Raw genomic sequence first — 14,796 nt, forward strand, 5'->3', positions numbered from 1 at the left:
GATTTTAGGTTGTTCTTTTTAACATATGCTTTTGCTGCTATGAGTTGCCCTCTTAGTGTTGCTTTCACTGCATCACACCAGTTTCGTATGCTGTGTTCTCATTGTCAATCATCTATATAGTTTCAGACTTCTATTTTTTTCTAAGTTCTTTTTGAAATATTGGTTAAAAGTATGTTGTTTAGTGTCCAAATTTGTGACATTCCTTTTTTCCTTGTGTTACTGATTATAATTTCATGCCATTGTGATGAGGCAACATGCTTTCAATGATTTAAATCTTTTTCAGTTATTAAGATATGCCTTGTGGCCTCGCATGTGATCCATTCTGGACAGTGTCCAAAGTTGATTTAAGAAGTTGGATACTCCATTGTTGATGGGTGGATGTTCTATATGAGCCAGTTAGGTCTAGTGGTTCTAAGTGATGGTCACATCCTATGTGTCTTTATTGGTATTCTGTCTAGTTGTTCTGTCCATTAAGACGTATTGGGGGCACCTGTGTGGCTCAGTTGGATTGGTATCCAACTCTTGACTTCAGCTCAGGTCGTGATCCCAGGGTTGTGGGATTGAGCCCCACATCAGATTCCATGCTGAGTGTGGAGCCTGCTTTGGATCCTTTCTCTCTCTCTCTCCTCTTCCCCTCTCCCCTACTCAGGTATTCTCTTTGTCACCCTCCTAAAATATATAAGTAAGTCAATAAACACACAAATACAAAAAAAGAAAAAATGAGAAAAGTAAACATACTCATAACATGATATGGCAATCATACATCTTTGTGTTTCCCCAAATGAATTGAAAGTTTATGCCCATCCAAATATCTGCTGGTAAATGTTAATAACAGCTTTATTCATAGTTGCCAAATTATGGGGAAAACTACAATGTCATATAATAGATAAATGGTTAAAGAGTGGTATATCTATACATTGGGTTATTTATCAGTGACAAAAACAGTAACCTATCAGGCCACAAAGAATATGGGGGAAACGTAAATGTATATTGCTAAGTAAAAGAGGTAAATCTAAGAAGGCTACATATTGTATGATTCTAACTATATGACATTCTAGAAGAGGTAAAAGATCAGTGGTTGACAGTTCTTTATAGGCTGGGTGGAAGGGATGAATGAGTATTGTACACGGGATTTTTAGGGCAGTGAAACTATTCTACATGATACTGTAATGGTAGGTACGTGAAATTACGTATTTGCCAAAGCCATAGAATGTATAACACAAAAAATTAGCCAGAATGCACTCTATGGACTTTACTTAATAATACTATATCATTACTGGCTCAACATTTAAGTAATATATCACAATAATTCAAGATGTTTATAGTAGGCAATGTAAGGGGGGATATATGGGAACTCTGTACTTTCCACTCATTTTACTGTAAACATAAAAGTGTTCAAAAAATTAAATGTTTTAATTGAGTTTTAAAAAAGTATGGACTTAGAACCAGAATGCACATCTACATATTCTGCATATATTCTACTGAGCCGACTGACTTTGGGGAAACTACTGAACTATCTTGTATCAGTTTACCTTCTCTAAAATGGAAATAATATATCACGCTCAATGGCGAAAAACAGCTTTTCCCCTAAGATCAGAAGTGAGACAGGGATATCTACCCTCACCACTTTTCTTCAACATACTACTAGACTCCTAGCCACAGCAGTTAGACAACATAAAGATATAAATGGCATCCAGGGATACCTTGGTGGCTCATTGGGTTAGGGTCCAACTTCAGCTCAGCTCATGATCTCACAGTTCGTGAGTTTGAGCCCTGCATCGGGCTCTGTGCTGATAGCTTAGACCCTAGAGCCTGCTTTGGATTCTGTGTTTCCCTTTCTCTCTACCCCTTCTCCATTCATATTCTTTCCATCTCGCTCTCAAAAATAAATAAACATTAATAAATAATTTCAAAAAATAAAAAAAGACAGAAATGGCATCCAATTTGGTAAAGAAGAAGTAAACCTCTGGCAATTTGCAGATGACATGATGCTCTATGTAGAAAACCCTAACAAACGGCTCTACCAGAAAAGTAATAGAACTGATGAATGAATTCTGTAAATGTTAATTTTGCAGGATTCAAATCTATGTATGGTATCTATTGCATTCCTATATGCTAATAATGAAGCAGCAGAAAGAGAAATTAACAAAACAGTCCTATTTACAATGGTACCAAAAACAATAATGACATATCCAATAAAGGGTTAATATCCAAGATATATAAAGAACTTCTACAACTCAATAGCTAGAAACTAATCCAATTTAAAAATGGGCGGTAGATGTGAACAGACAGACATTACTCCAAAGAAGACATCCAGATGGCAAACAGACACATGAAAAGTTGTTCCACATCATTCAGCAACAGGGAATTACAAACCAAAACTGCAAGGAGATACCACTTCACATGTGTCTCACAGCCCCTCTCAGCCATGCTGTCTGCCCCTGCTAGGGACCTGCCAGAAGACACACCTGTGTCAGTGAGGCAGGCCCTTCAACCTTGGTCTAACTGCAGATCTTGAAATGGCCCTGTAAACTCTCAGCCATGGTCCGGGAACCCTCGTCTGGGGAGATGTGCTTGTGCATGCCCCAGAATTAGGCTCATAGACCAGGGTCTGTCTGCACATCTGGGAGCAGCCCTATAATCCATGTTCTGCCCCTCATTGCTGCTGTCTGGAAGCAGTCCTGCCTGCCCAGGGACCCAGAGGGTGACACGCCCATACATATTCTGTGGTCAGGCCTGCCAACCTCAAGCCCACTGCAGATTCTGAAGCAGTCTGTGACCTGGCTCTAGCCCATCTCAGCCACAGTCTGGGGCCAATCCTGCCCACTCAGAGATGCGTAAACTGTTGGAAGCACTCCCGGAGCCCCAGATGGAGTCAGTGTAATACCAGGGACATTTTGTACTATCCAGTGTCACCAGCTGCCACCAGTGTCACGTCCAGTTCACATTTGGGCAAACTGAGGGACACAGCTGGTAACAGACAGCCCCAGTTGTGAGCCTACGTATGACACTACTTTGTAAATAAAAACTGACCATCACTGATACTTGAAATAAATATTAATGGATTTTCCATTAAATTGTTCTGTACCACCATCAGGTTTAAATCTGGTACTAACACCTACAATTTGTGTTTGGTTCCTTATTAGTTTCACACTAAAGTATATTTAATACCTAAAATTGACCTTTCCTTTTAGAAAACAAATTCCTAGTTAATATAGCATCTTGTATTTATATGTTGTAGGTGCAATCTCGTTTTCTGTTAAAAGAAGACAAGAGGATGAATCTCAGGACAAACCAGATCAAGATGATCATCAAGTATCCTCCTTTCAGAAATCCTTATCACAACCATCCCCCCAAAATAATGATGAGGACTCAGGTAAATTTATGATGAAGGAGAGGTTCATGATCACTCTTCAGTCATTCGCTCTTAAATGAATAGATACTTTACATTCACAATATATATACAAAGGTGTGTTGCATATACCTGTAAGAATTTTCTTGTATTAGCTCTGAATTAACTTTACATAATTTACTTTCTAGATTTGTACAGCAATTAACATTCATAAGAGTATAATATTTCATTGAAGGTTGCTTATTCTTTCATAAGTGAACCACTTTATATGTATTTCTTACTAAACGAAAACTTAGACTACATTTCTGATAAAATGTTAATGAGTAAATTATTTTAACAGTGTAACATGCTTTTCTTCAGCCTACCAGAAGATAGCAACCTTCCTCATATGTGGGAGAAAATCAGTGCCATTATTTTTCCTTCCAGTAATCTAAAGCTGTCTTGGAATGTTGTTAAACATCATATCTTTTTAGTAGAAATTCGAAGGAAATTGAGAATAATGGAGAATTGGAAAGGACAGGGCAGATTTCCTGGAGAATGGGTGACTGAATTCTCTGAAGAATGAGTAACAAGGACTTAAGAGGGCGTTAGAAAAGCTGTGGAGACAGTGAGGTATATCAAAGAAATCTTTATGGAATGACTTTGTGTTCAGTTGGGATTCTTCAGTAAAACAGACACTACCATAATGTAATGTAATGTAATGTAATGTAAATAGGCACATGCATACACACATACAAATATATATGTATGTATACATATGGAGAGACAGAGAGAGAGAAATTGAGATTTTAAAGAATTGGCTGACATGATTGTGGGGATTGGCAAGTGAAAAATCTATAGGTCAAGCAAGCAGGGCAGAGAATTAGGTAAGAGTTGGTATTGCAGTCTTGGGTCCAAATTCCCCAGCTGTGCCAGACAGGCTGCAAGGTCAGGCAGGTTTTCTGTGTCAGTCTTGACCAAGAATTGCTTCTTCTTCAGGTAATCTCAGGTATTTTTCCTCAGCTTGGAACTTCAAAAGAATTTTACAAATACTTGTGAACATTTGCCTCTTACCACTCTGCATTTTTGTGAAAAGCAATCTTCCCCATTTCATTTCTCGGATGAAGCCTAAGGATGCTTTTTTATATGAAAATTCATTATTTTACATAGAAATTATTTCTAAAAATAAGTTTAAGATAAAATTAACAAAATAAATGAAGGCTTTACATGGAGACTTAATAAGTCACCTCCACGGTAACATGAATCCAAACAAATGAGGAGATGGTTGCATTTGATATCAGTGAAATAGACAGGAATTTATGGAACAGAGAGGTGTAAATGGATAGAGGTGACAGATAAATAGGTAGATAGATAGATAGATAGATAGATAGATAGATGGATGGATTGATTCAAGTGTTCTGAATACCTAAATATGATGGTTTCATTAAGTTTCCTGCATTTATTATCTCATTTATGATATTGCCTACTGCAGGAAAGATACCCATAGTTGGCTGTGAACTTCCCTTACACATCCTGCTTATACAGTACATTCAGTTGGGGGTGACACTTCTCCTATCCTATTGTTATCCTGTTCAGCAGTAGTTAGTATAATTTCTAATATAGAGTATGCTGTTTGTTTGTTTGTTTGTTTGTTTGTTTGTTTGTTTGTTTTAAGAGAGAGAGGGAGAGCATGACCAGGAAAGAGGGTCAGAGTGAGAGTTGGGGAGAGAATCTTAGGCAGACTCCACACTCATCACAGAGCCGGATGCAGAGCGCAATTCCATGACCCTGGGATCATGACCTCAGCCAAAATAGAGTGTGATGCTCCACCAACTGAGCCACCCGGGAATCCCTAAGGGTGCTTTTTAAACAGTTTTATTGTGGTTTACCTGACATACAGTAAGCTATGCATATTTGAAGTATATATTTTGAGTTTTAACACATGCATACAGCCATGAATCCATGGTTACAAATCAGATAATGAATATAGGTCACCACAAAAAGTCTCCTTGTGTCCATTTTTAATCCTTTTACCCTCCTCTTCCCTCATGGCATAAGATACCTTTGCCCTCGGCAACATTTCTGTTTTCTGTCACTATATATGCATTTAATAGCATTGTATATGAATGAAATCATAAGGTTTAACCCTTTGGGGGAATTGTTTTCTTTTCTGCAATATAATTATTTTAAGATCCATCCACACAGTACATGTATCAATGCTTTATTCCGTTTATTACTGAGTCGTAGTCCATGAAATAGATACGCCACAATATTTGGATCTTTTTACTTTTTGATGGACATTTGGGTTTTTCCATCTTTTTGGTAGTTATCAATAAAGCTGATATGAACATTTATACATAAATCTGTGTGTGGGCATATACTTTCATCCATCTTGAGTAAATCACTTATATGTGGAATGCCTGGATAATATGGTAGTTGAATTTACAATGTTTAAAGAAGTAACTGCCAACAGTATCTCAACAAGATTGTCTCTCTTTCCATTCTCACTTGCAATGCATAAAAGTTCCAGTTTCTCTATATCCTTGACCATCGTTTGTAGGATTCGCCATTGCGCTTTGATCGATTTTCATCTGTGTGTAGTTCAGTTGCAGTGTGGATTTACTCTACATTTCTGTAATGAATAATAATGTTGAGCATGTTTTCTTGTGCTTTTTTGACATCTATAGGTCTTCTAACGATATGCTTTTTCAAACCTTTTGCCCATCATTTCCTGTATGTTGGGTGGTTTCTTTTCTTATTGCTCAATTTTTAGGCTTTTTCAAATTTATTCTGGATGCATGGGTTTTTTTTTCAGATATGTGGTTTAAAATTTTTTCTTCCAATTTGTGATTTTGTTTTAATTTTCTTAATGGTGTCCATCGAATAACGGAGGTTTTTTCTCTAGCTCTATTGAGGTATAATTGACAAATAAAAGTTCTATACATTTAAGATGTACACTGTGATGATTTCATATATGTTTACATCGTGAAGTGGTTACAAACATTTCAATTATAATGGAACGCTGTTTATGACTTTTCTCTTACATGATTTCCCTTCTTTAAAATGGAAATAATGCATAATACTCAATGGTGAAAAACTGAGAGCTTTTCCCCTAAGGTCAGGAGTAAGACAGGGGGTTCCACTCTCACCACTTTTCTTCAACTTTGTACTAGAAGTCCTACCCACAGCAGGTAGACAACATAAAGAAATATGTGACAACCGGGGCACCTGGGTGGATCAGTTGTTTAATGTCCACTTTGGCTCAGGTCATGATCTCACAGTTGTGAGTTTGACCCCTCTATCGGGCTCTGTGCTGGCAGCTTAGAGCCTAGAGTCTGCTCTGGAATCTGTGTTCCCTCTCTCTCTCTACCCCTTCCCTGCTCACATTCTGTCCCTCTTGCTCTCAAAAATTAGTAAACATTAATAAATAATTTTTAAAAATACAAGAGAAACAAATGGCATCGAAGTTGGTAAAGAAGAAATAGAACTCTTGTAATTTACAGAAGCCATGGTAACTCTATGTAAAAAAACACTAAAGGTTCTACCAAGAAACTACTAGAACTGATGAATGAATTCAGTAAATGTTAATTTTGCAGGATCCAAATCAATGACGGAATCTATTTTATTCCTATACACCAAAAATGAAGCAGCAGAAAGAGAATTTAAGAAAACAATACCATTTACCATTGTACCAAAAACAATAATGATATAGCCAATAAAGGGTTAGTATCCAAGATATATAAGGAACTTCTACAACTCAATAAGCAGAATCTATTTATTTATTTTTTTTATTTTTTTCCAACGTTTATTATTTTTGGGACAGAGAGAGACAGAGCATGAACGGGGGAGGGGCAGAGAGAGAGGGAGACACAGAATCGGAAACAGGCTCCAGGCTCTGAGCCATCAGTCCAGAGCCTGACGCGGGGCTCGAACTCACGGACCGCGAGATCGTGACCTGGCTGAAGTCGGACACTTAACCGACTGCGCCACCCAGGCGCCCCTCAATAAGCAGAATCTAAATAATCCAATTTAAAAATGGGCAGGAGATGTAAACAAACATTCCTCCAAAGAAGACATGCAGTTGGCAAACAGACACATGAAAAGTTGTTCCACATCATTCAGCATCAGGGAAATACAAACCAAAACAACAAGGAGATATCATTTCACATCTGTCTCACAGCCCCTCTCAGCCATGATGTCTGCACCCCTAGGGACCTGCCAGAAGACACACCTGTCTGTGTCCCTGAGGCAGGTCCTTCAGCCTTGGTCCAACTGCAGATCTTGAAATGGCCTTGTAACTTGGCCAGCCACTCTCAGCCATGGTCCGGGAACCCTTGTCTGGGGAGATGTGCTTGTGCATGCCCCAGAATTAGGCTCATAGACCAGGGTCTGTCTGCACATCTGGGAGCAGCCCTATAATCCATGTTCTGCCCCTCATTGCTGCTGTCTGGAAGCAGTCCTGCCTGCCCAGGGACCCAGAGGGTGACACGCCCATACATATTCTGTGGTCAGGCCTGCCAACCTCAAGCCCACTGCAGATTCTGAAGCAGTCTGTGACCTGGCTCTAGCCCATCTCAGCCACAGTCTGGGGCCAATCCTGCCCACTCAGAGATGCGTAAACTGTTGGAAGCACTCCCGGAGCCCCAGATGGAGTCAGTGTAATACCAGGGACATTTTGTACTATCCAGTGTCACCAGCTGCCACCAGTGTCACGTCCAGTTCACATTTGGGCAAACTGAGGGACACAGCTGGTAACAGACAGCCCCAGTTGTGAGCCTACGTATGACACTACTTTGTAAATAAAAACTGACCATCACTGATACTTGAAATAAATATTAATGGATTTTCCATTAAATTGTTCTGTACCACCATCAGGTTTAAATCTGGTACTAACACCTACAATTTGTGTTTGGTTCCTTATTAGTTTCACACTAAAGCATGTTTAATACCTAAAATTGACCTTTCCTTTTAGAAAACAAATCCCTAGTTAATATAGCATCTTGTACTGATGTGTTGTAGGTGCAATCTCATTTTCTGTTAAAAGAAGACAAGAGGATGAATCTCAGGAAGAACCAGATCAACATGACATTCGAGTACCGTCCTTTCAGAAATCAGTATCAGAACTATCCCCCCAAATTGATGAGGAAGACCCAGGTAAGTTTATGATTAAGGAGAGTTTCATGATCACTCTTCAGTCATTCCCTTTTAAATTAATTAATACTTTACATTCACAATATATATACAAAGGTGTGTTGCATATACCTGTAAGAATCTTCTTGTATTAGTTCCGGATAACTTCACATAATTTACTTTCTAGATTTCTATAGCTATTACCATTCATAAGGTTATAATACTTCACGTGAAGGCTGCTTGCTCTTTCATAAGTGAACAACCTTATGTATATTTCTTATCAAACAAAAAATTACAGTACATTTCTGATAAAATGTTAATGAGTACATTATTTTAACAATGTAACATGCTTTTCTTCAGCCTAGCAGATGATAGCAACCTTCCTCATATGTAGAAGAAAATCAGTCCTGTTATTCTTCCTTCCAGTGATCTAAAGCTTTATTGGAACGTTGTTAAACATCATATCTTTTTAGTAGAAATTCAAAGGAAATTGAGATAATGGAGAATTAGAAGGGTAGGGCAGATTTCCTGGAGAATGGGTGACTGAATTCTCTGAAGGGTGAGTAGCAGGGACTTAAGAGGGCGTTAGAGAATGAGTCAACAACAGCAAAGCTGTAGGGACAGTGAGGTATATCAAAGAAGAAATCTTTATGGAATCACTTTGTGTTTGGTCAGGATTCTTCAGTAAAACAGACACTACCATAATATAATGTAATGTAATGTAAATAGGCACGCACATACATATATAGATATACACACATATGGAGAGACAGACAAAGACAGAAAGATAGATTGAGATTTTAAAGAATCGGCTGACATGATTGTGGGGATTGGTAAGTAAAAAATGTATAGGTCAAGCAAGCAGGGCAGAGAATCAGGTAAGGGTTGGTATTGCAATCTTGGGTCCATCTTCCCTAGCCGTGCCAGGCAGGCTGCAAGGTCAGGCAGGTTTTCTGTTTCAGGCTTAACTAAGAATTGCTTCTTCTTCAGGTGACCTCAGGTATTTTTCCTTAGCTTGGAACTGAAAAAAATTTAAAATACTTGTCCATATTTGCTTCTTTCAAGTCTGCATTTTGTGAAAAGCAGTCTCCCCCATTTTATTTTTCGGATGAGGCCTATGGATGCTTTTTAATATGAAAATTCATTTTTTATGTAGAAATTATTTCTAGAAATGTTTAAAGTAAAATTAACAAAATAAGTGAAGGCTTTACATGGAGGCTTAAGAAGCCACCTGGACAGTGCAGTGAATAGAAACAAATGAGGAAATAGTAGCATTTGATATCATTGAAATAGACATGAATTTATGGAGCAGAGAGATGTACATCGATAGAGGTGACATATAAGATAGATAGATACATACATACATAGATAGATAGGTAGATATATTGATAGTTTCAATATATGGATATGTTCTGGATAGCGAAATATGATGACTTCATTAATTTTCCTGCATTCATTATCTCATTCATGATATGGCCTGCTGCTGCAAATATACCAATAGTTGGCTGTGAACTTCCCTTACATATCCTGCTTATACAGTACATTCAGATAGGGGTGACACTTCTCAAATCCTATTGTTATCCTGTTCAGCATTGTTGAGAATAATATCTAATATAAAGTGTGCCATTTATGTATTTAACAGAAAGGGAGTGCGTAAGCAGGAAAGAGGGTCAGGGTGAGAGAGAGAGGGAGAGATTCTTAAGCAGGCCCCACACTTAGCACAAAGACTAATGCAGAGCTAAATTCCATGAGGTGGGATCATGACCTCAGCTGAAATAGAGTGGGATGCTCAACCAACTGAGCCAGCCAGGCATCCCGAAGTGTGCTTTTTAAGCACTTTCATTGAGATTATTTGACATAAAATAAGCTATGCATATTTAAAGTATGTATTTCAGTTTTAACACATGCAGATAGCCATGAATCCATTGTTACAAATCAGATAATGAACATAGGTCACCCTAAAAAGTTTCCTCTTGTCTCTTTTTAATGCTTTTACCCTCCTCTCCCCTCGCACGACAAGCTACCCTTGCCCTAGGTAATCATTTCTCTGTTTTCTGTCACTATATATACATTTCATGGCGTTGTATATAAACTAAACCACACAGTTTAACCCTTTTAAGGGATTGTTTTCTTTTATGCAACATAATTATTTTAAGATCCATCCACAGAGTGCATGTATCAATACTTTATTCCTTTTATTACTGAGTAGTAGTCCATGGAATGGATAAGCCACAATATGCTGCTGTACTTACCTTTGATGGACATTTGGGTTTTTCCACTTTTTTTGGTAGTTATCAGTAAAGCTGATATGAACATTTATACATAAATCTGTGTGTGGGCATATACTTTCATTCATCTTGAGTAAATCACTTATATGTGGAATGCCTGGATAATATGGTAGTTGAATTTACAATGTTTAAAGAAGTAACTGCCAACAGTATCTCAACGAGATTGTCTCTCTTTCCATTCTCACTTGCAATGCATAAAAGTTCCAGTTTCTCTATACCCTTGACCATAGTTTGTAGGATTGGCCATTGCAATTTGATCGATTTTCATCTGTGTGTAGTTCAGTTGCAGTGTGGATTTACTCTACATTTCTGTAATGAATAATAATGTTGAGCATGTTTTCTTGTGCTTTTTTGACATCTATAGGTCTTCTAACGATATGCTTTTTCAAATCTTTTGCCCATCATTTCCTGTATGTTGGGTGGTTCTTTTCTTATTGCTCAATTTTTAGGCTTTTTCAAATTTATTCTGGATGCATGGGTTTTTTTTTTTCAGATATGTGGTTTAAAATTTTTTCTTCCAATTTGTGATTTTGTTTTAATTTTCTCTTAATGGTGTCTATCGAATTACAGAAGTTTTTTTCCTACCTATATTGACGGATAATTGAAAATAAAAATTGTATACATTTAAGATGTTCACTGTGACGATATGATATATATGTATACATCCTGAACTGGTAACAGAAGTTTTCAGTTATAATGAAACGAAATTTATCACCTTTTTCTTGCATGAATCAGGAAGAAACATGTGTCCTTAATGGCAGTCTGGATTGTTGATGCTTTAAAGTTTTGCCCCACTGGGGCGCCTGGGTGGCGCAGTCGGTTAAGCGTCTGACTTCAGCCAGGTCATGATCTCGCGGTCCATGAGTTCGAGCCCCATGTCAGGCTCTGGGCTGATGGCTCAGAGCCTGGAGCCTGTTTCCGATTCTGTGTCTCCCTCTCTCTCTGCCCCTCCCCCGTTCATGCTCTGTTTCTTTCTCTCTGTCCCAAAAATAAATAAACGTTGAAAAAAAAATTTAAAAAAAATAAATAAATAAAGTTTTGCCCCAGTAATGAAAGCATAGGTTCTTGCTAAGCAAAAAAGTAATCAGCCATCCTTTACAACAGAAATCTGAATCCTGTAGATTTTATTAATCCTTTTTGTCGTATATGTTACACATTTCAAAAATTTGTTATATAAACAGCAAACAGCATAAAACCACAGAAAAAGAAAATGGAGCCTAGAGGGCTACAGTTGGGCACTAGGCTACTATGCATTTTATCATAAAAATAAGGCGCTTAAATGGAGTAGAAAACAAGAGCTGTATTGTACATAGAATAAAAGCAGATATGGCCACAACACTGGACTCTTTATCTCTGTTCTTCATTAGCCACCAAATTTTGTTTTTCCACCTTGCCTTTTGGTCCCCCAGAGAGAAAACACAACAAAAGAAAATGAGTTAGGAAGGTGGTTAAAATGAAGTAAGAAAAAGATAGAAGAAGGAAGGATTAGCAGAGATTTCCTCAGGCTTTCATCTTTAGTCTTGCTACTCAGATTTCATAGGATAGTATAGTAGAGAAACAAAGCAATGAAAATTCATTCAATCATGTGTGGTATAATGTGCGTAGAGCAGATATGTATGAAAACACCTCTTGACAGAATTCATGTCCCTCCAAGAAATTCACAAGTTGATAAAAGCCCAGCCATACAGAAAATTTCCTTAAGCACAGTATTCCTCATTAGCAATAGGGAGTGGTGAAGCATGAAGCCAATGGAAGGAAGAGGGTGGGTGTAGGGAGACCAAGAGCAAAGAGGCCAAAGACCTTGCCAGGTTTAACTGTTGTCATGGAAACTTGTTTTTGGAAGTTTTCTAAGGGGTGAAATAGTTTAGATAATCAGTGGGCAGTATCTGAAACCTATTACTCTAGGCCAAAAATAAATGTTTTGTAAGTATGTGAGTTACTTTGCTATTTTTCCACGCAAAAGCCCACTTATTCTGTATTTGGTGTATTTGGTGATATTGAGGCATGACTTAATATGCCATTTTCCATATTCTACGTTTGGTAAATACATTTATGTATTATTTATGCCTTTGTCACTTACTATGTGACCTGGAGTGAGTCACCCGACCTTCTCTACAGCCCAGCTTGCTGAACTTGAAAATGAGTCCAGTGAGGAATTAATTTATACGTTTATTAAAGGAGTTCAATAGGTAATGAATGGGAGGCATTTAGCATATACCTAACACAGAGTAAGCATTCAATAAATGATTTCACATTGTTTTCAAAAGGCTAACCACTGGTACTAAATTGCATTGCTCAGGCTTTAAACTTGAGTCTGATATTGACGTTTTACAAGATAGTATGAAATTAGGGAAAAACAATTCCTAATGAAAACCAAACTATATACTAGGAAATGTTGGTTTGACTGTTTAAAATACATTTTGAAAAAATCAAACCCGTAGAGTGTTTAGCAGAGGGGAAAAAATCCATTTGTCAGAATAAAAGCTTGATCTATTGAAAATATAATAGCTATAATTATGATCCCTATTAGATTTTTTTTGGTAACACTCATTTCAGATAAACTGAAAACCTCCATTAAGTCAATAATGCTGTATCTTAGAGAGTTGCTTTGTACACTATTATGTCTTGTATACCTATAGTTTTTCCAAAGCAGTCCTTTAGTTTTCCTGTCATGCTTTTAAATGAACCACCAACAATCAACCTTTTATTTACCTTTCTTCCCTTTGGGTTGGTTGGCCTTGGCCCAAACGGAGGAATATAGGGAGCAAAGGAATCACACGTGCCTAGTGTGGAAAAATCATCTTTTGAAACACATATTTTCATAATCATTATTGATGGCATTTGGTTTGAAGGTTCATTGCGGATACTTACTGAGTCTAATGTTACTCTTTGCAATAAGCTTATAAGAATTTGACTGCTTGTCTCTTCTACCTTAACTAATTCATAACCAAAAGTAAAAATGCAATTTAAAAATGTAACTGTTTAGGAAAAAAATTAAAATTACATTCCCAAGAACAAAGATTTTTTATTGGGAAAGTAACTGTGCATAAATTAGTGGCATAATTCTAAGAAACATTGTTTCAAAGTGTTCTTTCAATTAAAAGATAAGCTACTAAATAGACCTATAATTCCATAGTTCTCTTCACTTATTTCTAAGTTTTAAGATAAATACTTAATTTCTCTTCTTGGTATCTAACATATGGTCTTGTTACACTCCTGTAGGGCTTTTGAATTGTTTTACAAATGATTGTTCCATTTCTCTTTGTTAAGGGACAATAAAAGTGTAATAACGTTTGGATGGGTGTATTGGAGAAAGAAGAAATGTGCTGAGTATACAAGTAGGCTGAAATGAGAAAGAATGGAGAATGTGTGCTTTTAAATCTTGAGACTAGTTCATCGTACTTGAAATATTGATTAGGTTTCCTTATTATTCCTTGCGCACGTTGTTTAACATTATGTAAGTTTATCCAAATCATGGTTTTATCTGACTGAATTGTTTTACTTAGGTCCATTTAAAATTTTTCAATACAAGTGTATAGAAATTTAACTGCTTTTGTTTGTTGACTTTGTATCCTGCATATTTCATGAACACATTTATTATTAGGTCTATCCTTTTTGTGTCCATGATCATTAAGGTTTTCTCCATATGAGATTGTGTCATCCGCAAACAGATAATTTTACTTCTTCCTTTCCAATATGGATACCTTTGCTACGTTTCCTTGCACACTTGCTCTGACTAGAAATTCCAGTATTATGTTGAGTAGAAGCCTAAAGCAGAGACATCCTTATCTTGTTTCTAATCTTAAAGGAAAAAATTTCAGTCTTTTACCACTGGGGGTATAATATTAGCTGTTTGTTTTCACATATGGCTATTATCATTTTGAGAAAGTTCTATTCCTAATTTATTTTTTGCCATGAACGTTTTGATGTGGAATTTTGTCAAACACTTTTATCCATCAATCAAGATTATCATGTGTTTTTTTTTCTCATTCTGTCAATGTGCTACAGTACACTCACTGATTTTTGTATGTTGAACCACCATTCATT

At 37.1% G+C, this 14,796-nt stretch overlaps 1 protein-coding gene across 2 annotated transcripts in view; it reads left to right on the forward strand.

Moving 5' to 3' along the window:
* The window catches only part of CFAP47 (cilia and flagella associated protein 47), a 566,822-nt gene that overhangs the window by 375,402 nt on the left and 176,624 nt on the right, over positions 1 to 14,796 (forward strand). For both annotated transcript variants that reach the window (XM_045050610.1, XM_045050611.1), the window contains 2 exons: positions 3,242 to 3,376; positions 8,351 to 8,485. In XM_045050610.1, the coding sequence (XP_044906545.1) occupies positions 3,242 to 3,376; positions 8,351 to 8,485 (270 nt within the window). The remainder of the gene's footprint in view (positions 1 to 3,241; positions 3,377 to 8,350; positions 8,486 to 14,796) is intronic.

The sequence above is a fragment of the Felis catus genome, chromosome X (assembly GCF_018350175.1).
Source record: "Felis catus isolate Fca126 chromosome X, F.catus_Fca126_mat1.0, whole genome shotgun sequence".
NCBI classification, from domain to species: Eukaryota; Metazoa; Chordata; class Mammalia; order Carnivora; family Felidae; genus Felis; species Felis catus.